This window comes from Trifolium pratense, linkage group LG1 (genome assembly GCF_020283565.1).
Source record: "Trifolium pratense cultivar HEN17-A07 linkage group LG1, ARS_RC_1.1, whole genome shotgun sequence".
Taxonomy (NCBI): Eukaryota; Viridiplantae; Streptophyta; class Magnoliopsida; order Fabales; family Fabaceae; genus Trifolium; species Trifolium pratense.
Genome location: NC_060059.1, coordinates 17,594,518 through 17,620,872, shown reverse-complemented (window position 1 = coordinate 17,620,872; position 26,355 = coordinate 17,594,518). Strand labels below are relative to the sequence as shown.

At 33.4% G+C, this 26,355-nt stretch overlaps 5 protein-coding genes across 13 annotated transcripts; 1 reads left to right on the top strand and 4 right to left on the bottom strand.

The window, feature by feature from the left end:
• Nucleotides 1–264: 264 nt before the first annotated feature.
• Nucleotides 265–2,419, bottom strand: LOC123889435. The gene is made up of 6 exons (XM_045938775.1): nt 2,357–2,419; nt 2,148–2,162; nt 1,380–1,438; nt 1,204–1,293; nt 839–1,129; nt 265–745 (listed from the first exon to the last, which is right to left on the bottom strand). Exons 1-6 carry the CDS (start codon nt 2,417–2,419, stop codon nt 265–267), a joined length of 999 nt encoding a protein of 332 aa, XP_045794731.1.
• Nucleotides 2,420–3,738: 1,319 nt separating this feature from the next.
• On the top strand, nt 3,739–7,291 carry LOC123902406 (multiple organellar RNA editing factor 2, chloroplastic-like). Its single transcript, XM_045952127.1, has 4 exons — nt 3,739–4,207; nt 4,398–4,495; nt 4,587–4,652; nt 6,845–7,291. The coding sequence occupies exons 1-4, from the start codon at nt 3,813–3,815 to the stop codon at nt 6,985–6,987; spliced, it is 702 nt and encodes a 233-aa protein (XP_045808083.1). The 5' UTR covers nt 3,739–3,812; the 3' UTR covers nt 6,988–7,291.
• A 339-nt stretch (nt 7,292–7,630) lies between these two features.
• LOC123902405 (protein NPGR2-like) lies at nt 7,631–12,855 on the bottom strand. 8 transcript variants are annotated; one of them, XM_045952125.1, is made up of 7 exons: nt 12,353–12,601; nt 11,550–11,818; nt 10,599–10,854; nt 9,327–10,277; nt 9,070–9,230; nt 8,795–8,948; nt 7,631–8,144 (listed from the first exon to the last, which is right to left on the bottom strand). In XM_045952125.1, the coding sequence occupies exons 2-7, from the start codon at nt 11,808–11,810 to the stop codon at nt 7,825–7,827; spliced, it is 2,103 nt and encodes a 700-aa protein (XP_045808081.1). In that variant the 5' UTR covers nt 11,811–11,818; nt 12,353–12,601; the 3' UTR covers nt 7,631–7,824. The 8 variants fall into 8 exon arrangements, with proteins under 8 accessions (XP_045808081.1, XP_045808080.1, XP_045808079.1 ...); XM_045952124.1 differs by having other exon boundaries at nt 12,417–12,601; XM_045952123.1 differs by lacking the exon at nt 12,353–12,601 and adding an exon at nt 11,897–12,304 and having other exon boundaries at nt 11,550–11,860.
• A 1,434-nt stretch (nt 12,856–14,289) lies between these two features.
• LOC123902404 (glycine-rich cell wall structural protein-like) lies at nt 14,290–15,874 on the bottom strand. 2 transcript variants are annotated; one of them, XM_045952117.1, is made up of 2 exons: nt 15,172–15,874; nt 14,290–15,090 (listed from the first exon to the last, which is right to left on the bottom strand). In XM_045952117.1, exons 1-2 carry the CDS (start codon nt 15,602–15,604, stop codon nt 14,486–14,488), a joined length of 1,038 nt encoding a protein of 345 aa, XP_045808073.1. In that variant the 5' UTR covers nt 15,605–15,874; the 3' UTR covers nt 14,290–14,485. The 2 variants fall into 2 exon arrangements, with proteins under 2 accessions (XP_045808073.1, XP_045808072.1); XM_045952116.1 differs by having other exon boundaries at nt 14,290–15,868.
• A 7,420-nt stretch (nt 15,875–23,294) lies between these two features.
• On the bottom strand, nt 23,295–25,020 carry LOC123902403 (glycine-rich cell wall structural protein). Its single transcript, XM_045952114.1, has one exon. It carries the CDS (start codon nt 24,935–24,937, stop codon nt 23,495–23,497), a length of 1,443 nt encoding a protein of 480 aa, XP_045808070.1. The 5' UTR covers nt 24,938–25,020; the 3' UTR covers nt 23,295–23,494.
• Between the last annotated feature and the right edge of the window lie 1,335 nt (nt 25,021–26,355).

The window sequence follows — 26,355 nt, the reverse complement described above, 5'->3', positions numbered from 1 at the left end:
AGCTGATTGTAGAAACATTTACTACTGTTGTCATTGGTTATACTTCATATGTTGCTGACTGCTATTTCGTTTAAAACGAAGAGATTTCGCATAATTTTCCTGTAAAGTAAAGTTAGTACTGTCATGATATTTAGATTAAATGTAACGATGTAATGAACATAATGAAATTAGACTAACCTAAAGATTATGGAAGATTTCTTTGAAGACAACATTCGTTGTTGAGTTAGGTTCATCTGAATTTCCATTGTTGATTAAAATCTCCAATCATTTTTTACTTTTAACTCTAGAAAGAGCGACGTACAATTGACCGTGACTAAAAAGTGATTTTGGTAAATACAGTCCTACACTGTCAAGTGACTGACCTTGTGACTTATTAATTGTCATTGCATATGAGAAAACTATAGGAAATTGTGTTCTTGACAATTTAAAAGGCCACGGGGATTGTGATGGTGATGTAGTCATTCTTGCAATACATGTGTCATTCCCAGCATGTTTTCCTGACATAATTTTTCCCTCTATCACATGTTCAGCCATTTTTGTTATTATTAATCTTGTTCTGTTACACAATCCTTCGGCTTGGTCTAAGTTTCTCATCAGCATAATAATCGGGGTACCAATTTTCAACTTTATATGATGATTTGGTAATCCTAACGTGTGAAGAGAGTTTAAAAACTCAGGTGTAATTGCCTCATAAATTTCCGGGTCACTAACATCAGACATATCAACACTATTGGAACTGAGATTCCTGTAACATATTTAAAGTTACACAAGGAAAAGGTAGTTGGTTAATATAAATTAAACATAGAATGATTTAACATTATTAAGAAAAAATGTTAACAGACAATTGATAAGATTGATACCTGGCATAATGCTTAGCATGTAATCGTTTATTTCATCAACAACTTCAATAGCAGATGCAAGTATAGCTTTTGAATCAAGATACAAAACATCGGCGAAGTTTTGCAAAAAATTTGGATATGTACTATCAATAATTGATTTGATTGGATTGTCTGATGTTGGTATCAAAAGATCCTCAGGTATTTCAATTTCTGCATTGCCATCGTTAGGTTCTGACAGTTTTCCTTCTCCAACCTTAAGAATCCAGTTAGAAAAATAGGCATGGTACGCACTTCAGCACAACTCATAAGTTTAGAAAGATGTTTAGGAGGTGCATTAAAGGCATAGCGTGATGCAACTGAATACCGAGAAGCTTGAGAGTTTTGTGATGACTGCATATTTCCAGAAATTGCTTGTGTTCCAATTAGAGTTGGACTTCCAAAAGCAGCAGACAAACTATAGAATGACAAAAAATAAGTTCAATTTAAATAAATGTGACATTATAAAGGTTTATTAAAAAAATAGAGTTAGTTATAGATGACCTTTTTTTGAAATCACATGTTTCCTTTAGCTGAGGATCCAACATTAACTTACTTCCGGTCTATGCATTTGAAATACATAAATCATATTGACCTTGGGGTTCTTTGATTCGAGCATGCTTAATAATAATGACTACCGGTCCATCATCAGATTTTTCATTGACAAAGTCCATGAATTGAGTTCCAAAATCACTCCACAAAGTACATGGTAAATCATTCATACTACAAAAAATATTGAAAAAGGAATAAATTTGTTAGATTGAAAGTCTAAATAACAATGGTCAAATACGAAAATAATGTAAAATAAAATATTATATTCTGCATCTCTTAAAGAAAATAGAAAATCTTGTAGGTTGTTTTTTCCCTCCAGCACTTTGCTTTGAAGGTTTGATATCATAAACAACTCAAATAATGTCTAAACAACAAAGCAAATTAAATGATTAATATATATATACAAAAAAAAAATGAAAACACATATTCATTCTCAAGGTTGACATTGGTGGACTCACCAACTAAAAGTTCAGGGCGATATTTGCCAGCCATGATTTTAGAAAATGACTTGAAATGAAGTTTGTAATGAGGGATATCAGGCATGGATAACAGAGTGATTTTTGAACCTCCGTTCCCTCCAACAAAAACTAATTTAAAAGGATGGACACATGACATGAGAGAAAAGTCGTTTTTGTGAACTTTGAAGTTTTTCATGACATATGTTTCGCCTTCTTTTAAAGATGTCTTCCACATAAGACAAATTTTAGAGGGTAAAAGTACCTGAATCTGGTCACCCTTGATACACAGAACAAAAAAATATTAATGAATTGAATATGAAGTAAAAAAAAAACATACATTTGATAACCAAAAAAAATATTGTTATGTTTTTGAAACATATATGAAACTTATTATACCTGTTTGTCCAATATAAAAAATTCAAGATGCTCTTTTCCACCATTAGTTACTGTCTAGATGTCTTCAAGCCTCACAGCAAGTTTCCATAGCTCTTTTGAATCATTGATAGATTTCACGTCATCAAAATCCCTTGACATCGTCGACTCTACATTTGAACAATGTTATCTCAGAAAGTTTTAAAATAATAATAGAAAATGAAGTAGAAAAAGGAGAGAAAGTCATAAAGTATGAAGAAAGTATCAAGAAATAAAGTAGGTACGAGTTGAGATCCTCTCCATTTTTTATGTTTTCCATTTCTTCCATTACCAAAGTTTTTAAATATTTTGGGGTGTATAAATGACATTTGGACCCACTTGATGTCACATTTTTGCATTTATATTCCCAAAACTATATAATAATGGAGGAAATGGAAAGAAATTGGAAATGGAGAGGATCCTAACTCGTCCGAGTTAGGATCCTCTCCATTTCCAATTTCTTTCCATTTCCTCCATTATTATATAGTTTTGGGAATATAAATGCAAAAATGTGACATCAAGTGGGTCCAAATGTCATTTATACACCCCAAAATATTTAAAAACTTTGGTAATGGAAGAAATGGAAAACATAAAAAATGGAGAGGATCTCAACTCGGAAAAATATAGAAAAAAATATCAACAAAAAACAAAAAAATAGGAAAAAAGGGGAAAATTAATTTTGATAAGGATGTAACAAACTTAAAAGAGCAACATAAAATGGAAAAATATAGAAAAAAAAAAAACAAAACAGTTTGTTTCTAAAAACTTCAGTATAAGAACAATACATGAAATAGAAAAAAAAGTTTGTTTCTGATAACTTCAGTATAACAACAATACATGAAATATAACAAAAAAAAAAAACACAAAAAAGAAAATCATGATTGTACCTTCTAAAAGATTGATAAAAACACTAGAAGTTTCAATATGCTTATGCTATGTTTAAGTTTCCAATCATAAATGATTGAAGTAGAAGAAAAATAAGTGAAAGTTAAAATATGAGTAATATAATGAGAAGTTTTTTTCTACAAACTTTAAGAGAAACCATCAGATAATGGGTAGTTATTTTATACTAACTTTGAATAATGACACAAATAACCCTAAATTAGATTATGTGTCAAAAAATTAAAAAGGGCAAATTAGAGATTTCATTAGTATCTTATTTTCATTAGTATCTTATCTTATTTGTTTAAAGTTTATGATTTAACATATTAAAATAGAAATTTTATTTCAAAATACGTGCAAAGTTTAAAAAATTGTCTTTTCAATATTAATTTTATTTTTTATTTTCTTTTAAAATGCACGTAACAAGTGCACCGAAACACCGTTTAAAATTACTCTAACAAAATCATCAATTTTTTTCTGACAAAAACAATACAAATTCATTTTTTATAAGCGGATGAATCGGTATTCTTAATTTTCTCTTTTTTTTTTTCCTCCATATATATATATACGACAGGAAAAACCCTAATCTCGCAAAACCCTCATTTTCCCTTTCGTTCTCTCCTTCAGATCAATCATGGCGAGAGCAATTGCATCATCCTTCACACGCCTCTCCACACAATTCACAACGCGCCTTCTCTCCACCACCACTTCTGGCGCCGCCGCCGCACTCTCCAAATCATCATCCATCTCATCTCGTCGTTTCACTGTCCCTATGTCACAAGCCATCCTCCAATCGCTCTCTCCGGCAGCCCGTTTCGGCGGAATCCGTGGCGATTCAACATACTCGCCACTCAACTCGGGATCATCCCCCTCCAATTTCAACGAACGACCACCTAATGACATGGCTCCACTCTTCCCTGGATGCGATTACAATCACTGGCTTATCGTTATGGATGGCGGCGGTGAAGGTGTTACCAAACAGCAGATGATTGATTCTTACGTCCAAACCCTCGCAAAAGTTCTTGGAAGGTATAAGTGTATAACCTTTTTCTTACTCTAAATTTTTAGGGTTTTAATTAGGTTATCAAATTTACGCATTGTCATACTATTTTTGGATTATTGCTTGTTGGATCTTCTGGGTTGTGATAAAATTGGATTTTTTTTTTAATTCTAAGTGATTTTGGCCTTTGTTTTTCTATTTTTGTTGTTTGGATTATAGTGAGGAGGAAGCTAAGAAGAAGATTTACAATGTCTCTTGTGAGAGGTATTATGGATTTGGCTGTGAGATTGATGAAGAGACTTCTAATAAGCTGGAAGGTATAAAGGATTCATTTCAATGAATTATTTTGTTGTTTTTTAATTTATTTTTTGCTTAATGTGTTTTGTAATGTTGTTTCTCTTTGAGCAGGGTTACCTGGAGTTCTGTTTGTCCTCCCTGATTCCTATGTTGATCCTGAGTACCAGGACTATGGTGGTAAGGATTTAGTAGCGCTTTCTTAGTTTTTTATTTGTTGAACGGAAAAAGCTTGATATATTGAAATGTGATAACGAGCACTCCACCAAATAGTCTAGATAAAGTACAAGGTGTACTCTAACCACCAATACAAGATGAATTAAACCAAATCCTAAGGTTCAACCACTTTCGATGAATGCTAAGACTATAGTTTTTATCATTCATAATGAATAATGAAGTGTCTTGTGTAAAAGTGATTGTTATACCGTTCTTGTTCTAGTTAGATACTCGGCAAGCACTATTGTTTTTATCATAGAATGTTTCTCTATATCATGGAATGTTTTTATCATTTAATGTTTCTCAATAGTCCAAGACTATTGTTTTTATCGTGGAATGTTTCTCAATAGTCCAAGACTATTGTTTTGATCGTGGAATGTTTCTCAATAGTCCATCTTGGCAATGCTAGTAACTCTCCGAGTAATGTCTAGCTTTGAATGCTAATGGACTGACAAAGAACTTCCCTCCTCCTGTTGTGTTCCTTCACATGTTTATGGATTTGCAGATTCATTGGGAGTTGATACATAAATTACTTAGCATAGAATATGTTTACTAGAAGTCCATCTTGGCAAAGCTAATAACAATCTAAGTAATGTCTAGCTTTGAATGCTAATGGACTTACAGGGAATTCCCCTCCTCCTTTTCTGTACATTCACACTCTTATGGAGTTGCAGAATCATTGGAGTTGATACATAATTACTTTGATATGATAAGAGAGAGAAAAATTTATGTTTCCTAATGTTTACTTAGATAAGGGTGATTTTGTGAAAGTAGCTGTTAATTGTATTTGAAATTTTGAAAATGATCTTATATTAAGGGACAAAAAAAAAAATTGGACAGGGTTTCCCGATGTTTACTTAAATAAGGGTGATTTTGTGAATGTAATTGTTATTGTATTTGAAATTTTGAAAATGATCTTTATATTAAGGGACAAAGAAAAATTGGATAGGGTTTTTTAATTATGGACTAGGAGAGTAATTACTTGGCATATCACATGATTGTTTGCAGTCCATCTTGGCAAAGCTAATAACTCTCTAAGTAATGTCTAGCTTTGAATGCTAATGGACATACAGAGAATTTCCCTCCTCTTTTTTCTGTTCCTTCACACTCTTATGGAGTTGCAGAATTATTGGAGTTGATACATAATATATATTTTTTTTTGACGGAAGGAGTTGATACATAATTACGTTGCATAGAATGTGTTTTTGTGTGTTTTTTTTGAAGTCCATCTTGGCAAAGCTAAAAACTCTCCGAGAAATGTCTAGCTTTGAATGCTAATGGACTTACAGAGAATTTCCCTCCTCTTTTTCTGTTCCTTCATACATTTGTGGAGTGCAGAATCATTGGAGTTGATACATAATTACTTTGCATAGAATGTGTTCTTTTTGTAGTCCATCTTGGCAAAGCTAAAAACTCTTTGAGTGATGTCTAGCTTTGAATGCTAATGGACTGACAGAGAATTGCACTCCTCCTGTTTTGTTCTTTCACTCGTATGGAGTTGAAGAATCATTAGGAGTTGATACAAAAATTATTTGGCAGTGTCTCGTCCCAGTGTGTTAGTGTCTTCTGCTTTAGCGACATGTCTGTGCTTACTAGTCAAACAAGACATATTGGTTAAAGTTTGTTGTGTATTTAGTGACACTTGTTGGTGCTTTTTTTTGTTTTACTTTATTCAACGGTTGAGTATTATTCAATTTTCTTATCTACAGATTGGTTTTTCATTTGTTCCTTGATGTTGCCACATGCATTGATTTCTATTTGGAATATCTGGTGTATAGAAGTCAATTTTTATATTGTCCTTGTCCACCCTCAGTAGTTTCCTGTTTCATAGAAGGTTTTGAATTGCTGTCATCTTGGCAAAGCTCAGTAGCTCTCTCTGTTGTTTCTAGCTTTAAATGTTTAATAGATTAACATGAATATCACCCCACCACCCCCGGCCCATTTATCTTTCATTTCCATCTGTTTATTAGTGCTGTGTTTGTTCTTTGCTACTGCTAGTTATACAATATATGGGTTCTCTGTGCTTGCTCTGACGGTGTTTTGTCTGTTTTTGGATTTTCTTTTTATAGTTTTGTTCTTGTTTACCTAAGTCCTGTATTTTTGTATAAAATTTCTACTCGGATTAATTATTACCTACCTCAATTATGTTGGTACAGCTGAACTATATGTTAATGGAGAGATTGTCCAGAGATCACCTGAAAGACAAAGAAGGGTGGAGCCACAGCCACAAAGGCATAATGACAGGCCAAGATATAATGATAAAACAAAGAATGTCAGGCGCAGGGAAAATGTGCGTTGAAGGTCCAGTTTGAATGAAGGAGAGGGACCTGATGTACATAATGTGGAAGTCCTGCATTATATGCAACTTCCTTCATGCCTATGGAATTCTGTTGTGGTAGTTACTGAATGTGTTTGTAATTGGACCCATGTCAGGTGTATTCCTCTCTGTTTTCGCTTTATTCATAAGAATAGAATCTTGATCATGGCCCTAAATCAATTTAAACTCTTTTAGAATCAAAAAAAGAATCTTGAGCATGCATATTGAATGTTGAGTTGATGTATTGTCATGAAATAGGTTATTAATTAAGATGATTTTTATTTTACATTTACTTTCAGACAAATTGATTGGTAAAGGATGGAAAATGAAAGTTTGTGTTTCACATGATTCACCTGCCCTACTCACGATTCACCTATCCTAGTCTCTCCCTCGCTCTCATAAATCCCTCGTTTCATGCCTACTCATTTCTATTAAAATAATCTTTCCTCGTCTATTTTGGAACATACAATGTGTTCATTATTTTGCTCTTGGTTTATATTGGGCGATTATAAACGTTGCATTTTGTAACGATGACCAATTATATTAACTCAATCCAATTGATTTTGTTATCATGCTTAACACATTTTATCTTAGCTAGTTCTTGAGGGAGTCAACTAGGTAAAAATGTTGCACAAAAACATAAGCTTGAACCTATATTTCAATCAACCCAAAGGGAATATAATGATTACTTACATAAACTAATAAGAAATATTTACCAGAGTTGTTTCTCCTTTTACTATTCAATAAACCAACTTTAGCTTAGTAAGAAAAACAAAAAACCAACTTTACAATCACCTAAAGTAAAATGAAAAGAAAGTGTTATCTAAAGGGTTCAATGGGAGAAGATTCTTCAAGAAAAACAGCTGCTTCAAAGCACTCAGCAGCTTCCAATGCTGATGACCCCAAATCAGCTTTGTAGAGAAGTCCAAGATTGTACCATGCAGATGAGTTTGTTCTGTCAAGCCTTAATGCTTCTGTCAGAAGGTTTCTAACAATTGAAGATGATGATTGACCACCAAGTTTTCTCAGAACACAGGCTGTTGATATCAAACTTTCCACATGGTTTGGCTCAATATCTAATGCTTTTCTAAATGATTTCAATGCTTCTTGATGAAGACCTCTTGCTTCATAAAGTAAACCTGCATAAACCTAACTTAATTAGAGTGAACTTTGCGATACGAGGAATATTGTATTTGAACATGTTAATTTTCACTTGTTTCCTCCACATGAGGTAATACTGCTCAAGGTACTTTCGGGGACTAAATATGATCGACCACCTCTTCTACTTAAGATTGTACCTCGGTCCGCCACATTGTGGGAGACTAAGTCTTTCCGCTAGACATAACCCTAGTTGGTATTAAGTATTAACATGCTTTTGGTATCAATTTGAATTATCACAGAGTGTTTAAAGAAGGAAAAGTTTTCTTTATAAAGGGCATCGTATAGTAATGCATGTTTGCTCTTGCTTTGATCAGTATGAAATACAATAACATCTCTTAATCTAAGTGATAGTTTGATTCTGTGGCGAGAAATTTTTTTTGAATGAATTGATACTGATTAAAAGTGAGTTGAATGTAAACTGACTTATGTTTGGATACATTCATCTAAAAGTTAGTTGAACAATAAATTCAAGGCTTAAAAATCAATTGTAGAGGCAAAAGCTCCACAAATCAGTTTGAGTCAAAACCAATTTTACTTGAAAACATCGAAACATGTCAAAATCAATTCTTACACCTTTAAAATAAGTTATTACACATCCAAAGTTGAACCAAATATAAGCAATATATACCTGTGGAGTGCCATCTAGAAGCAGAATATGAATCAATAGCTTGAGACTTAGCAAGACAAACTTCAGCATCGCGCCAATGTGATAAAGCTGTGTACACATTGGCTAGATCATGCCACACTTCCATTTCAAGTCTTCTGTCGCGATTTCTCTTACACTATACAAAAGAAAAGCAGAGAAGTAACATCGTTATACATGCATAGATTTAAAATGAAGCTTCTCTAAGTTTCCTTTTTCATCAGTACTGTGTTATTCAAGAATGAAGGAATGTATCTTACCTTCATAATCTTGTTTGCAGTGCCTAGACTTTTGTTTTGGACTTGAAGAACAGCAAGAAAAAAAGTGTATGTCTCAATAGCATTTTTCAATCTTCCCTGTGCAATCTGAATCTTAGCTTTAGTTCTCAACAATTCTCCTTGATCCCATTTTCCGCATTGATCTAAAGCAGCATCAATAACAATCTCGGCATCAACAAACTTTTTTTGAGCCGATAAAATCCGTGCTAGTAGTATATATCCACTAATACTAGACCCACCTTCCAGCTTAACCAATTTCTTTGCATGATTATAAGCAATTCTCAAATTCCTATGTTCAGCATATTCCAGACAAAGATTAAGAACAATATAAGGATCATTTTCCATCATCATTCTCTCAGAAGCTTTTAGAGCACTGAATGCTTGAGACTGCATCAAAGCTTTTTCTGATTCAGAAGAAGCTGATTTTGATTTTGCAGACAGTAGAACACCTAGTAAACAATTCGCAATAGCTTCAATTTGATTGCATTTTCCATTCATCTGAGAAATAGCCTTGCTTGAAAATTCGATTCCGTCTTCGACACAAACCTTATTGTCTGCACAAATTTTCGAAGCTAAAAGTAATTCCTCTATGCAATCTGAGTATACTGAGTTCTCTCTATTATTCATAAAGTTCCTCAAAAGATCCAATGCAACTATATGCTGACCTTCGCCGCAGTAACAAAGTGCTAGAGTATAATATCTTTCTCTTCTCTCCATTGTTTCTGGAAGTAATTCCTCAACCTCTTGAGCTAGCGTCACGAATTCACCACAAACACTTAGAGCAAAAGAAAGGTGATGAATTATTGAAGAATCTTTTGATTTTCTCAGCAGAATCAGAAGTAGAAGAATAGCTTCTTCTATGTTGTTTCTTGGCACAAACGAACCGTCCAATTGCGACCGAAGTGAAGGAGAGTCCGCTTCGTAACCACTGTACAAAAGAAACAACGCAAATTCCTTTTGTATTCTTGCAGTTGCTTCATTGTCAAGATTCCAATGATAAATTAATGCTTTTCTAAAAGATAAGATAACATCTTGAGGTGAGCCTGCAAGTTTCCATAATTCTGGAAGCAGTTCAACAGCATTTGTTACCGTCTCTTGTAATTTACAATCCGAAACAAAGTTTTCAGGCCAGCCTTCTGGTAGTGCAGATTCAATAGTGTCTAAAATAGTTTTGCATGATTGAGCAGCTTCTGCAGATTAATAAACTATTAGTCAAGTCACAAACAATATGTGTCAACCATGTATGCAGAAACTACGGCTTATGAAGCATTGACACGGACACCAGACATGACACTGATATTGACACGTCGCACTAACACAAACACCGACATCAGACATAGCACTGGTAGTAACACATTGACACAGGTAACACATGTGCCAGTGTCGTGTCGGGCACCAGACATGTCTGTGATCTAAAGTGTCAATACTACAGACTACATAAAGTGCAAAATAATTAAGATGGTTGATGAATATATAGTTAAATAAGAACTGAGAACAAGATGAAAAAGCACCTTGAAACCTTCCGAGAGTCTGCAATGATTTAGCTTTGAGGAAAACAGCTTCAAGAAGTAAACTAACAGCATGTATTGACATAGAAGGCGCTGAATCACTTTGCGGACGGTGTTTATTATTGGATTCACATCTTTTAGATATAGACATTTTCATCTTGGGAATGACAGAAGCAATGTCTATTCCTTCAAATACTAGAAGTGCAGCTTCAATGTGGCCTTTCTGATACTCAAGTCTTCCTAACAAGGCTCTAGCTTCCTATGAGAGGGAAAGTTCATTTAGTTTTATCATCTTATAATGAAGATGCTTTAAGTATTTATAAAAATCAAATATTGGGATAAGGTCCTTTTTTTATGGACATTTATATGCATGAAACCTTGCCAACAAATCAAGTTTAGTATCTACAAATCAACGACAATAACACGGACGCCAGAAACGATAATAACTTGAGAAAATTGATATTTAAATGCAACCACATATGTTAGTATTGTGTCGGCGTCAGACACTGATATGTGTCAGACACTGAACATACCTTCAATTTGAAGTGTCAGTACTACATAATTTAGTATCACTAACACATGATTGATGGTAGGAAAATACATTTTTCTTATTCTGCTTAATTTGTCATTGTGAGTGCAATTTTTTACTTGTACTTTGTCACAACCATATTAAATCTTGTTTGATTGATTTGACTTATTTGAGTTTATAATCTACTAATATAAGTATTTGTGAAACTGTTTGCCAGAGTTTATGGAAACAACTTAAAGACAGGTTCATAAGTTGTTTTCAGCTTATTTCGTAAAGTTATCCAAGATAACTTATGAAAACAACTTATATATGAAATAGTTATAAACGCTGAATTAAGTTGTTTATTCAAACAACTTCCAAGTACCTAGGAGTTTAACAGCATGCAAAACATCTAATAAAAGATGAAACAAACTTGTTGATCTAACCTCATAGTTCAAATAACCACTTTCACGAAGAGATGACTCTGCTTCTTCAATGTTACTATTATCAACCTTTGTTCCATTTTCACCAGGATGAGATGAATAACCACTTGCTGTTGCTGAATAGTCCCTAGTTGCAAGAGATTCTGATGAATAATTCATTTCATCGACACTTAACTTATCCCTTGAACACACACACTTTATCATCTTCTTCAATTTCCTTCTAATACTAAGCTTCCTCTTAATTATCAAACTCTTAGCTCTCATACTACTTCCTGAAACATCATCAATATAAAACATCAAAACAAGCACTTCATCTTACATAATCTTACTATGCCTATGTTTGATATCACAGTGAGTATGTCACAATCACGGTGATTCATCGTGATTTTACAGAAGCAACACCCATCGTGATACCAAACATACACTATATCTTACATCATCTACCTAACACATACATGAAAACAACCTTAAGAAAACATACACTTCTAAGTGCATATTTGATTGACGGTGAATTTGGCAGAATCATAATATGCCACTGTAATTTCAACAAAAACTATACTTATAAACTTTTACAAAATTACACTATCACTTTAATTTCATCAAATTCACCGCCGGTCCAAAACATTTACTAAAGTCCTACATCACTTTTGTGCATATGCTTGTTTAGAAGTACATAACAAAATTACTATCAGCTAAACCCCATAAAGGATTTAGCAAAAATTCATCAATTACATAACAAAATTTATGATCAACAAAAAAAAGAAACACAAATTTGTATTTTCTTAAGAAACTATATAAAACTACACCTATGTTATAGATACTGAATTCAATGGTGGCTGCTGTAAAAAGGAAAGAGAATGGTACACAAACCTAGAATTGAATGTTAGAAAACCCTTTTAATAGCATCATAGAAAGAAGAACAATGATTTCATCATAAATTCATAACAACTCATAGAAGAGGTGAGATAAAAAAAGGTAACTTTTCAATATCACAAAAGTATATAAACTGAGCCCACAAGACAAAATGAAATAAGCGTGCAAATATCCTATTAAATTCACCCACAAAGAAAGTGTAACAATGATTTTTGTCTTTGTTAAGCAAAGAATCCAAAGCTGAAAATGATTAAGTTAAAAACACAACCTTTTTATTTTGTCTGATTTGGTAATTTTCTTCAATGTTTTTCATGAGTTTGATTGGTTGTTAAGTTACAAATTTTCAACGCAATTTGTGATTCCAACAGTTATGTGACAGTGCATTTAATTAGAAATATCTAACTCCTGAAATGTGTAGTCTGAATGTTTTGAATATTCAGCCAAAAGTGTAGAACACTTGAACATGACTTGTTCAGTACTATTTGTCCTTTTATTTTTATTTAATTAAATAATACTCTGTTGAAAAATTAGTAGTAGCACTTAGCACCAGCACCGTTAATACTCAAATTAAATTACAATTTCACCCTCAAAGTCAAATATATTAAAGTAAGCCTATGCCTAACTAATAAATAAATATTATGATGGGAAGATAAATTATTGCTTATCTTTTACAAAAGTTTTTTTTGGTCTTTCACCAGGAAGGATACTCATTTTGAGAGTATTTTGGACAGTCTAAAACGAGTACTGTTCAGTTTTATAAGAAAGACACAGTTCCTCTTAAAGTTCAACATATTTTAGCGCGTATTCTGTTTGGTAAAAATTTTCAGGACATGAAAGTTAAGTTTGTAAGAATAAAATAGGATTTGTTAATCTCTCTAATGATTTTGATGATAACAAAGTATAAAATAACAATTGGTGTTATTAATATTTGTTCAAGTGTGCAGGACCGAAAGACCTAATCATTATCCACTTGAACGTGTGAAAAAGAAGAAGCTGAAAGCCAACCTTGAGTAGCAAACTCTGAAGACGTTCAGAGGATGCTAAGCTTCAGAAATCGAAAAGCTTCTGTGGTTGTGAACATCAAACTCTAAGTAAGTCTGTCTCTGAAAGAGCAGGCCTCTCAGAGGTTCACATCAGAGTTGACAAGAGGAAGAAAGAAAGTACAACATAGATAGTAGTTGTCATTTTCACCAAGAATGTAAGAACATTTATTCTCCTTATCAAAACTTGGAGCGATTATTACCCAGATTGCAACAGCTATGAAGAAAGCAAGGGCCGTTTCTAAGATTTTGGTCGTCTATGGGTGAAGTCTCTTATACGTAGGTACTTGAGCAAAGAAGTCCTAGGCTAGATAGTCTGGGCAGGGAAATCTCTTGCACGTGGTATCAACAAATTCTTAATTATCGAAAGATCGACTTTAAAAACGGTGAATATTAAACTATTATTTAAAATACTAATTACCTAATATTTATAATTCCCGTTACAAATTCTTAATTATCAAGAGATTGAAAAAAAATTGGAAAAAATTAACATCTATCAACAAAGCAACTCGTCTCCCTCAACAAAGATGAATTTTTAGATAAAATCAATTCTCTCACTAGAACTCAATGATGGACACAAAAGGATCCAGAAACTTATTATACGGGGATCGAAAATAGAAATATAACAAACTAATTTATTTATAATTATATTATTATATTTATAATATGTTAATATAAGAAGAATTATTTTGATCTTTAAACTTAGTCATTTTAATTCTCAAATGTATCTTTTACTTGTTAGTTTGATCCTCAAATATGCTTTATTTAAAATACACCATAATTTATGAATTTTAAAATATGAATTTGAGAGAGATTGAGACAAATAGAGATCGAGAGGATCCAAATCCGAAAATTTCATACATTAATATGATAATCAACATAATTATTTAAAAGAGTAATATTTTCACTCCACTCATACAATTTTTTTTATATATATAGGACTATTTATGAATAATGCAAGTTTATTAAAAATGATATATTAGACTATAAGTTCATGGATCCAACCATCAACGACAACGATGATGGTCAATGGTGCAACTGTCCAATTCCACCACCTCCTCCGCCACCGCCGCCAAGTCCACCACCAAAACCACTTCCGACTCCTCCACCAACACCTCCTCCAAAGCCACCTCCTTTGCCGAATCCACCAATACCACTGCCAGAACCTCCTCCAATACCACCACCTTTGCCAAATCCTCCTCCAATACCACCGCCAAAACCTCCACCTTTACCAATACCACCGCCTAAACCTGCACCTTTGCCGATTCCACCGCCAATACCACCTCCTTTCCCAAAGCCTCCTCCAACACCAAGACCTCCACCTTTGCCGATTCCACCTCCAATGCCACCACCTTTTCCAAAGCCTCCACCACCACCAAGTCCTCCACCTTTGCCAATTCCACCTCCAATACCGCCGCCTTTCCCAAAGCCTCCTCCAACACCAAAACCCCCACCTTTGCCAATTCCCCCTCCAATGCCACCACCTTTTCCAAAGCCACCTCCACCACCAAGACCTCCACCTTTGCCAATTCCCCCTCCAACACCACCACCTTTTCCGAAGCCTCCTCCAACACCAAAACCTCCACCTTTGCCAATTCCCCCTCCAATGCCACCACCTTTTCCAAAGCCACCTCCACCACCAAGACCTCCACCTTTGCCAATTCCACCTCCAACACCACCACCTTTTCCAAAGCCTCCTCCAACACCAAAACCTCCACCTTTGCCAATTCCACCTCCAACACCACCACCTTTTCCAAAGCCACCACCACCTCCTAACCCTCCACCCTTGCCAAAGCCACCTCCAAGACCTCCACCCTTTCCATAACCCCCACCAACACCTCCTCCTATGCCACCACCTTTTCCAAATCCACCACCACTGCCAAGTCCCCCGCCTTTCCCAATCCCACCTCCAATCTCATGTCCTCCTCCGACACCTCCACCAACACCACCCCCAAATCCTCCTCCTCCACCAAATCCGCCGCCACCACCAGCTCCTCCTCCTCCACCAAACCCACCTCCCTTGCCAAATTCGAGAACAAGGTTTTTCTCATCTTCATTGTTTATATTTCTTGCAACGACATTGGCCACAAATACATGTGCACAAAGCAAGAACAAGAAAGATGCTTTCTTAACCCCTAGCAACATCTTTACTATATCAAATCACTCACACTCTCTATTTGTTTTTGGTTGGTGTGTAGTATACATGCTAGCATGAGGCTTTTATAACCCGGAAAAGGATATATGTGGTATACTATGAGTATGAGGCTTTCAACTACTAACAATAGTAGCTCATTATGCATGTACTGTTTTTCCGAGAATTATTCACGCTGTGTTTGTTGCACCTATTTTTCACACATAAAGAGTATGCTTAAATTTGTAGTAAATTAAACCTTTGTGTGTATAACTTGATCAACCTTACCTGACACAAACTGACACTATAGCAATTATCACGACGAAATTTCTTTGTCATTGGCCAAACTTTGAATCACCAATAAGCCATAATTAATTGTTATAGCAATTATCTAACTTCAATGTCGGTGCAGTTTCTTTTCCATTCATATCATGTGTACTTAGTTTGTTATAATATTGCGGTGTTTGTGTTTCAATGGAAAACAGAAAAAGCATCCCGTACTTTGTCTCTTTAATTTCTATTAATTTAACTATATACTGAAGAAAAATATATATATTTGTATTATACATAAACTATATGAGTTTTTTTTTTTTAGGCAAATACTGAGTTATAAACTATGAGTTATCAAAATATATGTCATCATCATTCATCAAATTGGTGTACGCGTGATATATATATATATATATATATATATATATATATATATATATATATATATATATATATATATATATATATATATATATATATATATATATATATTATTTAATGTTAAGTATTGTTATCGATTGTATATTAAATAAGGTTAAATATATTTTTAATCTCTATATTTTGGCGAACTTTAAAAAAGTTCCTACATTTTTTATATTAGATTTTTAGTCATAACATTTTTGCCGTTTTTATTGGTACCTATTGTGAAATACGGAAAGTGCCACATAGATGTCACGCAGACTCATTTAATGATGTTGACGCGCAAAGAGTAAACATTAAATGAGACTTTGTGGCATCTATGTGGAATTTTCTTGTCCAGGCAATCAAAATTTCACAATAGGGACCAATGTTAGAAACGACAAAAATATAATAAAAAAAAGATAGGGACTTTTTTAAAAGTCTGCCAAAATGTAGGGACTAAAAACATATTTAGGGTCCGTTTGTATTAGCTTATTTTTGAGCTTATGCAAATCAGTTTATGCAAATAAATAAAGTTTTATATTAATTTATAAGTTCACGCTATCAAAAACTGTATTTTTATAAACTATTTTTCATAAACAACCTTGACAAACTTCTAATAATGCATAAAAACTTATTTATTTGCATAAGTTGTTTTGCATAAACTCAAACATAAGCTAATCCAAACGAACCATTAAGTCTATTAACTATTCAAAGCTTTGTAAAAAAGTTGCATTTGGTGCAATGACGGATTCAGGACCCTGGCCGGGTTTAGGGGTGCAAACTGGAGTATTTAATTATTTTTTAAAATATAATTATTGGGTATCCTTCGTTCGTAAATGTAGAGAATAATTTTTCAAGTTGGATCAAATTATAATAGGAAGCAACAATATCTCTCGATAATGTTCACATTGTTTGTTGGACTAAATTCGAAGAAGGAACCGAGGTCCCCGACCACTCCATTTTTCACCTTAAGGATGTAATTCTAATCATTAAGTTACCTGACCAAAATAATTCTATTTTTGATGGCATAAATATATAAATATTAAAATCATAAAATTTTACTTTCAATTGTGTCTTTAAATAATTGACTATACACCACTTCTAAAATATTACACAAATAGTAAATAAGATTAATTTAACAAAAAATGTATGTAATTTAACAACATCATTATATTTTTTAACCTGCATAAAAAATTTAAACGACACATATTTTAAAATAATAGGAGTAATAATATATAATCTGTCAAAAAAAAAAAAAGGAGTAATAATATATAAGAAATGAGAAGAAAAAGAAGCAAGTAAAAGTAAAAAAGTATGATTGACTTGATAGCATGGTACACTTGGATCAGACTTTGTGTTACTAGAAGCATAAAATAGAAGCACTTCCTGAAAACGCATAGTTTTTAGTAGGGGTGTACGTGGGCCGGATTGGGTTGGGTTTGGCCAAAACTAAAACCCAAATCACATATGGTACTCCGGGTTGGGTTTAGTAAAATAACCACCCGTTATAACATTGGGCCGAGTTGGGTAAATCCACTAATTTCCGGGTTGGATTGGGTTGGGTTGTGGGTTACCCAAATTATTTTTCTATTTTTTTTATTAAATATCTAAATATTGAATCATCATATTTTCTCATAAAAAATAATTCAATCAATGTATCTTCTTGAAAAATAGGGTAACTTTTTTTCACTATAAAAAATAATCACCCATTTTTTTGTGTAAATCTACTAATTTACAGGCTGGATAGCGTGTTATCCAAATGATTTTTTTGCTTTTTTTAATATCAAATGACTAAACCATGAATCACTATATTTGTTTATGAAAATTATTCAATTTTTTAAAATTTTAAAAAATTAATGCGAAAAGTTATCATATTTGTTTATAAAAATTATTCAATCTTTTTTATTTTCGTAAAAAATAGTATAACTCATTTTCAATATAAAAATATTTAATAATCAAATGAAAAAATCTTTAGTATTTTCATAAAAAAATTTCAAGAAACATAGCACTAGTGGGTTAGTGGGTTTTTTGGGTTGGGTCCGGTTTTACCCGAAACCCGATTTTTTAACGGGTTTTTCATTTTTGAAATCCATATCCACCCACTTGCCCGACCCAACCCACTTTTTTGGGTTGGATTGGGTGGGTTTGACCGGGTCGACCAGATTTGCCCAACCCATATACACCCCTAGTTTTTAGTAATATATTAATAAAGTCGTCCATTTTTATAGAATTTTTACAAGACCTATATTGAGCAGTTCCAAACAATTGAGGAATGATTTGGAAGATTTGAACTATTTTAGGGATTCATAAACGATTGAGCAGCGATTCGAGTGTGAAATTGTGAGAGCGGACATGAACATAACGAGTGGGAGATGTTTTTGGATTTTGATGGGCCGATCACTTTTACTTCGAGATTGGGAGTTAGAGTTTAGTGGCGTATCTATGGGTCGAGTTGGTGTCTTCTTTGGTAGTCCGAAGGCTGATGAGTGTCTTTCTAAGTATGGAATTAGAAGTTGACGTCTATTAGGCAGTGCCAGTTTTGATTTTCTTCATTGGTGTTCCGCTTATATACGGCACCTCTGATTTTGTAGTTCCGTTTATCCCGATCTCTATTCGCCTTGTACGGAGACCGGTTATTATTAATAATAATATATTTTGCTGTTAAAAAAAAACATAACGAGTGGGATGAACGAGTGAGATGAATATGAGTGTGAATCTGTGAGAGAGAACGGTGAATATAAATCTGAGTGTGAAATTGCATGTGGATCTATGAGGTGAAATTGTAGATTTGAGAGATAAACGCGAAGAAGTGAAAATGTAAAATTGATATGGATAAATTAATACTAAATTAAATTAAAATGAAATAAATAAATAAAAAAGTAAAACTCTGATTTTAGTGATAGTTATTAGGATGTCCATAGGTAAAACTATTCTGCACTTTGAAAATGGTCGTGGGCACATGACAGGTTTATTTTAAAAGATAATTCTTCATTTTTTTTAACAAGTCAATTCTTCATATTTTATTATCTTAAAAAAAAATGGAATATTTGAGTTATATTCATGTGCATCAATTTATAATATAATGGAATGGAATATGCCTTATTTACAAATATATTTACTAATACGTTTTTTAAATTGAAAATGGAATCAATATATTTGACTTTAATGAATTTAATTTCACATTAAAGACAAAATTACTCATATGTAGTGAAGGGCAAAATAGACCAAAGAAAAAGTCAACCCAAACTCCTCTATCCCCTTTATATATTGTTATAGATTTCATCTCTCTCAATACTCACAATTTTTTTTGTCAATTGTCACTTTTTAAAAATTTCTTTATTATTTTTTCTTTGTTCGATTTTTCTTATATTGTTTTTTTTTTACTATTTAGATTATTTTCTTTTGGTCTTTATATTTTTATTTATATTTATTAATCCAATTTATTATTTGTGACACAGAAATCATTGAAAGACAATAAGAAATGCATCACATTCTGACAAAATGGATTGAATTGAGATCAAACTTGGAGTCTCTTTTTTTCTTATCTTGCTTTATCAATAATTATGAGTTGGATGCAACTTGAAATATCAATGATGTATTCTCTTAATGAATGAATCAACAGAGTGATCAAATGATGTATTTTTTCAATAGTGTTATGTTCATCATTATTTATATATGAAATTTTATATGTACCTCACTATGCAGTTTTCTTACGTATTATTTTAGTTTTTGAATTCATATTAGTTATTTGTATAGTTTTTTTTTCACAATCAGTGGACTTTGAATTAGTTATTTGTATAGTTAAAAATATTAAAATAAAATCCAAATAATTATGTTTAATGATGCATAGTTTTAGGTATTAAAATTAGGTTAATTAAAAAAAATTCATTGGACTTTGAATTAGTTTACTTTGTTTTTTACAATTTGGTACTAAACAAAAATGAAACTTTCTCTTCATCAATTTGTTTATTTTTATTTAAATACATTAATTTATTTTTGGTCTTGCAATACTATCATTAATTTATTGAAATTTTCATATTTTATGAGATTTGACTTTCTCAAGAAGTTTGTATATTAATTTCTAGCTTTCTATAGAAGTCTTTATATTAATTGTGTGTTAATTACGAATTAATTATTGCACCAAAAATATTATGTCAAACTTTGGTATATAAGATAGCTACACTCAAGGAATATGATTTGATGATAAAACAAAATTTTAGAAACATTGCCAAAATTGACTAAAAATATTTTTGCTCTCAGCTTTCTTTCATCTCTTTTTTCTCATCACCCTCATATAGGATTGTTTTTCAACCAATTTGTGAATTATTTTTTTTACATATTCTTTTCTCTTATTTAGTTTTTTATCATTTCTCATCTCTATGGCCTATATGTTTTTTCTATTGGGTCTAAAGAGCATATTTAAAGACGAAGAATAAATTTATTTATTCAATTTTTTTAATATGTTGATGAGATCCTTACAGAAACTGATGCAGATGTCAATGAGAGAAAAAATAATATGTGAGTTGGGAACGGGGAGTGGAAGATTAATATACACCCTTCCCTTTAAAATATGTAAAATTTGTATTATTTTTCATATCTAAATAAATTACATTAAATAAAAAAAATTATAGATAATTAAAAAATCACAAAATATTAAAATTTTAATAATTTATATTTTTTATTGAATATTAACCCGTGCAATTGCACGGGTAAGTTATACTAGTAAATAAATAAAAAAGTAAAACTCTGATTTTAGTGATAGTTATTAGGATGTCCATAGGTAAAACTATTCTGCACTTTGAAAATGGTCGTGGGCACATGACAGGTTTCTTGTAGTGCTAATTTGATCTTCATAGATTTTTCGAAAGATTGATCTTAACATGTTTTAAGATAATTACTAGGCTTAGGATTGATCTAAACCAGCTCATTATGTAGATGACTCACTATGCCAACTATAAAACAATTTATTTTTCATTTTTATAGGAACTTTTGTACCATAAACAATAATATCTCCAATTAATTATAACCCGATTGGGTGTAATATACTCCCTCCGGTCTTGAATATAAACAATAAAACAAAAAATTGAAAGTCTCAAATATAAGCAAAAATCTATCACATTTATTATGTTTATTATCAATATTCCATGTTTATCCTTAATGATTACACTGTTTTCACGGTTTTCAACAAAAGATAAGGATAAAAGTGAAAATGTGGTAGTTTTTTCTCATGATTCAATGCACTTTATCCACTTTCTTAAAGGGCGTATTTTTTTAGTTTTGCTTATATACAAGACTAGAGGGAATATCTTTTCTCACCATCACCATAGACATAGTGTATGAGACAAATGTGTGCATTTAGATTAGGGTCGTATTCTATAGTTATGATTCTACCATATATGTTTTTTTTTTGTTGACAAAATATGTCTTTTTCATTCCGTCGAAAATCAATTTTAAGGTAGCGCAAAAATAGGATATGCATTTGAAATGGGGGATTGAGTAATCTTTTCCTTTATCCAAGAAAAAGCATTTTTAGTTTGCATGGTCTCAATCATTGATCTTGAAAATTTCTACAATAAGATTAGGTAGGTTATTGGCACAATTCTCTATCCATGATTCTTCTATTTATTTTCCTAGAATATAGGAAGAATACGAGTAAAACTAAAAAGAATAAGTTTCATTTTGAATGTTTAACTTTAATATACAAAAAACTTAATGGAAAACCAAAAGCTACTCTTTGTGTTTATAATGCCAAAATTTCAAGTTGGATTTATGACCGATAGCTACATAAACGCATACTACATTTTTCCTTGTTGATTGAGAATCGTATTCGTTGCTACTACTATTTTACATGGTTGTTCAATTCTTTCGAAGTAATTGGATCTTTTTCCTTGTTCGATAATCTCTACTCTTTCCCAAAAAATAACGAGAACTAATTCAGTTAATCACTGGAGTTAGATCATCTATATATTTCTCATTTCAATTCAAGAGTTCTTATGTGTTTTCACTTCCCCATCCTGAAAAATGGACAAGTGGTGGCTCACTTTTTCTATCTACACCTACCCCGGCCAACAAATATAAGCATATAGTAGAGAAATACCAACAACGAGTTAGACTAAGATGTTTGATACAGAGAAGCATTAAAGTCATATCCTTTCTCATTCTCTTAACAAGTCATCCACTGAGAAATATTGTTTTCTCGTAACCATGCATGCATGTCTACCTCTCATATGTTTCAAAACATAATTCATAATCTTAGCTTTTGCTGATGATGTATCGCTCCTTGAAGTGTACTAAAATATTAATGAAAACAAGTAATTAACAAACCGAAAAACTTTTTTGAAAACTTTGAATTCATTGATAGAGAAGAACAAAGTATTCATGAAAGATCTGATTTTTTGTTCTCAATATATAAAGTCCATTGATGAATGCTTGTAACCATGAGACAAAATTGAGTTTTGGATTCTTGATTGTGGTTGCAAAAAAATTGGTTTTGAAGAAAAAAGGAACAGTGTGCTTTTTTTTTTTTTTCTTTTCAAATTTTTATGTTATTTTATTAACATAAATTTTAATCAAATGAAATATTAATTATTAATTAAAAGTTGGGCTCAAGACTATTGGGCTAGAATGAACTCTAATATTTTTTTTGTCCCTTTTAGATTTTTTTAAGCAAAGCTACAAAAAATAAAAATTAAACATTTTATCATAAATTTTGGGAAATTTTAAAAATGTCTGGATAAAATTGGGTTACTAAGTACATTTAATAAGAACACCCCCCTAATCATAGTTATATAGATAAATTAATTTAAGATAAAATAGTCAATTTGTCCGTACTTGTTAAAAAACACATTTGTTATAATGATCTTATAAAAACGTGAGCACTAGTCAACTTGATACGTCCCACATTATTACCGTCAAATTATCTTTACACAAACAACCAAGAAGAATAACATAAGTTATAAACTGGAATGCGCTTATTAACATGAATGAGATTTTGTTAAAAAATAAAATTATTGAGAATAAATTACAAGTAAATGCAAAAATATAATTTTTTCATTTAAAGCTATTAGAGAATATTTCATATATTATCATGATAATCAATATAATTTAAGAGTAATTTTTTCGGCTCCACTCATACAAATTATATATAATAGGACTATTTTATAAATAATGCAAGTTTAATAAAAATGATATAATAAATTTATGCATCCAACCATCAACGACAACGATGATTCTCAATGGTGCCATTGTCCAATTCCACCGCCTCCGCCTCCTCCGCCACCGCCGCCACCACCACCACCGCCAAATCCACCACCAAAACCACTTCCTGCTCCTCCACCAACACCTCCTCCAAAGCCACCTCCTTTGCCGAATCCTCCACCAATACCACTGCCAGAACCTCCTCCAATGCCACCACCAAAACCTCCACCTTTGCCAAATCCTCCTCCAATGCCACCACCAGAACCACCTCCATTACCACCACCTAAACCTCCACCTGAACCACCTCCAATACCTCCACCAAAACCTCCTCCTTTTCCAATTCCACCACCAATTCCAGTACCAGAACCACCTCCAACACCTCCACCTAAACCACCACCTCCGCCTGAACCGCCTCCAATACCACCACCTAAACCTCCACCTTTACCAATACCACCGCCAATACCACCGCCTTTCCCAAAGCCTCCACCACCACCAAGTCCTCCACCTTTACCAATTCCACCTCCAACGCCACCACCTTTTCCAAAGCCTCCTCCACCACCAACACCTCCACCTTTGCCAATTCCACCTCCAACGCCACCACCTTTTCCAAAGCCTCCACCACCACCAAGTCCTCCACCTTTGCCAATTCCACCTCCAACGCCACCACCTTTTCCAAAGCCTCCTCCACCACCAACACCTCCACCTTTGCCAATTCCACCTCCAACGCCACCACCTTTTCCAAAGCCTCCTCCACCACCAACACCTCCACCTTTGCCAATTCCACCTCCAACGCCACCACCTTTTCCAAAGCCTCCACCACCACCAAGTCCTCCACCTTTACCAATTCCACCTCCAACGCCACCACCTTTTCCATAGCCTCCTCCACCACCAAGTCCTCCACCTTTGCCAAATCCACCTCCATGGCCACCACCCACACCTCCTCCAACACCGCCACCTTTTCCAAAGCCACCACCACCTCCTAATCCTCCACCCTTGCCAATGCCACCGCCATGACCACCTCCAATACCTCCACCCTTTCCATAACCCCCACCGACACCGCCTCCTACACCTCCACCTTTTCCAAATCCACCACCGCCGCCAAGTCCCCCGCCTTTCCCAATCCCACCTCCAATCCCATGTCCTCCTCCGACACCTCCACCAGCGCCTCCACCACCCCCTAAACCTCCTCCACCTCCAATTCCATGGCCTCCACCTGCACCACCACCAAATCCTGCTCCACCACCAGCACCACCACCAAATCCTCCTCCTCCACCAAACCCACCACCACCGCCTCCACCGCCTCCTCCTCCTCCTCCTCCACCTCCACCAAATCCAACTCCAAACCCACCTCCCTTGCCAAATCCGAGAACAAGGTTTTTCTCATCTTCATTGTTTACATTTCTTGCAACAACATTAGTTACAAAAACATGTGCACAAAGCAAGAACAATAAAGCTGTTTTCTTGCTCCCTAGCACCATCTTTACTATATCAAATCACTCACACTCTATTTGTTCTTGGTTGTTGTAGTATGCATAAGCTAGCACGAGGCTTTTATAACCCGTAAGAGGATATATGTGGTATACTATGTTGGCCCCTCAAACTCTTTAATTGGCTTCAACTACTAACAATAGTAGCTCATTGCATTTAATGCATGTACATGTTTTTCCACCATTATTCACATTGTGTTCGTTGCACCTATTTTTCACACAAAAGGAGTAAAGTTAAATTTGTAGTAAACCTTTGTTTGTACAACTTGATCAAGCTGACACACACTGACACTATAGAACATTTTGCAAATTTTAATTTGTTCTTTGGTACCTCTCATCACGACGAAACTTCTTTCTGTCATTGGCCAAACTTTGAATCACCAATAAGCCATAACTGTTACAGCAATTATCTAACTTCAATGTCGGTGTAGTTTCTTTTCCATTCATATCATGTGTACTTAATATGTTATACACGACGGTGTTTCAATGAAAAATAGAAAAAGCATTCCTTACTTGTTTATTTAATTTCTATTATTGACGTGTACTTTAAGAAGAAAAAAAAAATTGTATATTATACATATATGAATTATGTTATGTGCATATAATATGTAATATCATTCATAAAATTATTCTACTGTCTGTTATCAAATAGATAATTTATATATATACTTAACAATGTTAAGTGTTGTTATCAATTGTATAACGTTTGTTTTGGTTTTAGTCGGTAGTTAAAATTTCAGCCTTAAGATAAATAAGAGCATTTTTAATGGGAGGAGTAAACTAAATTACTTTTTGTGGAGACAAAGTGGCACGTACGATTTAAATGATCCATAGTTGATTCAAGTAGTTTTTTCCATCAATGGTGGTTGCTTATCGAGTTGCAGTGAACTAAATTTTAGTACCCAACGGTCTCTATGAGCATATCTCAATTGGCATGGACGTTGCAAATTACTGCAGAGATCGGAATTCGAACCCTGATATTTCTACTTATTTAGTACTCCCACCGCTTACTCCAATGCAAGTTCCATATAACTCACATCAGCTATAAAAAATCAAAGCTTAGTGAACGATGCGCTAAAGTCGCTTTAATTAAGTGGAATGTCTGGTGTTTAAACTCCGACTATTTCATATAACAATATCTCTACCAAAGCTAAGTTCACAAGAGAGACAGTCAAAGCTTTGTTTAATTTGGTCAAATTAATTATTCAAAGCTGATTTGGTTGAGACGCACATTTCTTGGAGGTCATTTACTTTAGTCCCTGCTTGGATGGAATAACTTTGTATGGAGGGGTTGAGAGGGAAAAGAGAAAACTTTGAACCTTAATTAGAGTGTTTTGTGGAGAATAACTTTAAGATAAGATTTTATTTGAAGAGAGAAGTAAATAATTAGTGTCTCTCATTTGGTTAGT

What these genes read in the sequence shown, in the direction of transcription:
- LOC123889435 (XM_045938775.1), bottom strand. Translation starts at nt 2,419, where the DNA reads ATGTCAAGGGATTTTGATGACGTGAAATCTATCAATGATTCAAAAGAG. An exon ending in CAAAACTCTCAAGCTTCTCG is followed by an intron (nt 1,130 to 1,203) that starts GTATTCAGTTGC and finishes GTTGTGCTGAAG; the next exon opens with TGCGTACCATGCCTATTTTT. An exon ending in ATCAATCTTATCAATTGTCT is followed by an intron (nt 746 to 838) that starts GTTAACATTTTT and finishes AATATGTTACAG; the next exon opens with GAATCTCAGTTCCAATAGTG.
- LOC123902406 (XM_045952127.1), top strand. Translation starts at nt 3,813, where the DNA reads ATGGCGAGAGCAATTGCATCATCCTTCACACGCCTCTCCACACAATTC. An exon ending in GACTTCTAATAAGCTGGAAG is followed by an intron (nt 4,496 to 4,586) that starts GTATAAAGGATT and finishes CTCTTTGAGCAG; the next exon opens with GGTTACCTGGAGTTCTGTTT. An exon ending in TGAGTACCAGGACTATGGTG is followed by an intron (nt 4,653 to 6,844) that starts GTAAGGATTTAG and finishes ATGTTGGTACAG; the next exon opens with CTGAACTATATGTTAATGGA.
- LOC123902405 (XM_045952118.1), bottom strand. Translation starts at nt 11,843, where the DNA reads ATGTTTTATATTGATGATGTTTCAGGAAGTAGTATGAGAGCTAAGAGT. An exon ending in GTGGTTATTTGAACTATGAG is followed by an intron (nt 10,855 to 11,549) that starts GTTAGATCAACA and finishes TCCCTCTCATAG; the next exon opens with GAAGCTAGAGCCTTGTTAGG. An exon ending in TTCTAGATGGCACTCCACAG is followed by an intron (nt 8,145 to 8,794) that starts GTATATATTGCT and finishes AGGTTTATGCAG; the next exon opens with GTTTACTTTATGAAGCAAGA.
- LOC123902404 (XM_045952116.1), bottom strand. Translation starts at nt 15,604, where the DNA reads ATGTTGCTAGGGGTTAAGAAAGCATCTTTCTTGTTCTTGCTTTGTGCA.
- LOC123902403 (XM_045952114.1), bottom strand. Translation starts at nt 24,937, where the DNA reads ATGGTGCTAGGGAGCAAGAAAACAGCTTTATTGTTCTTGCTTTGTGCA.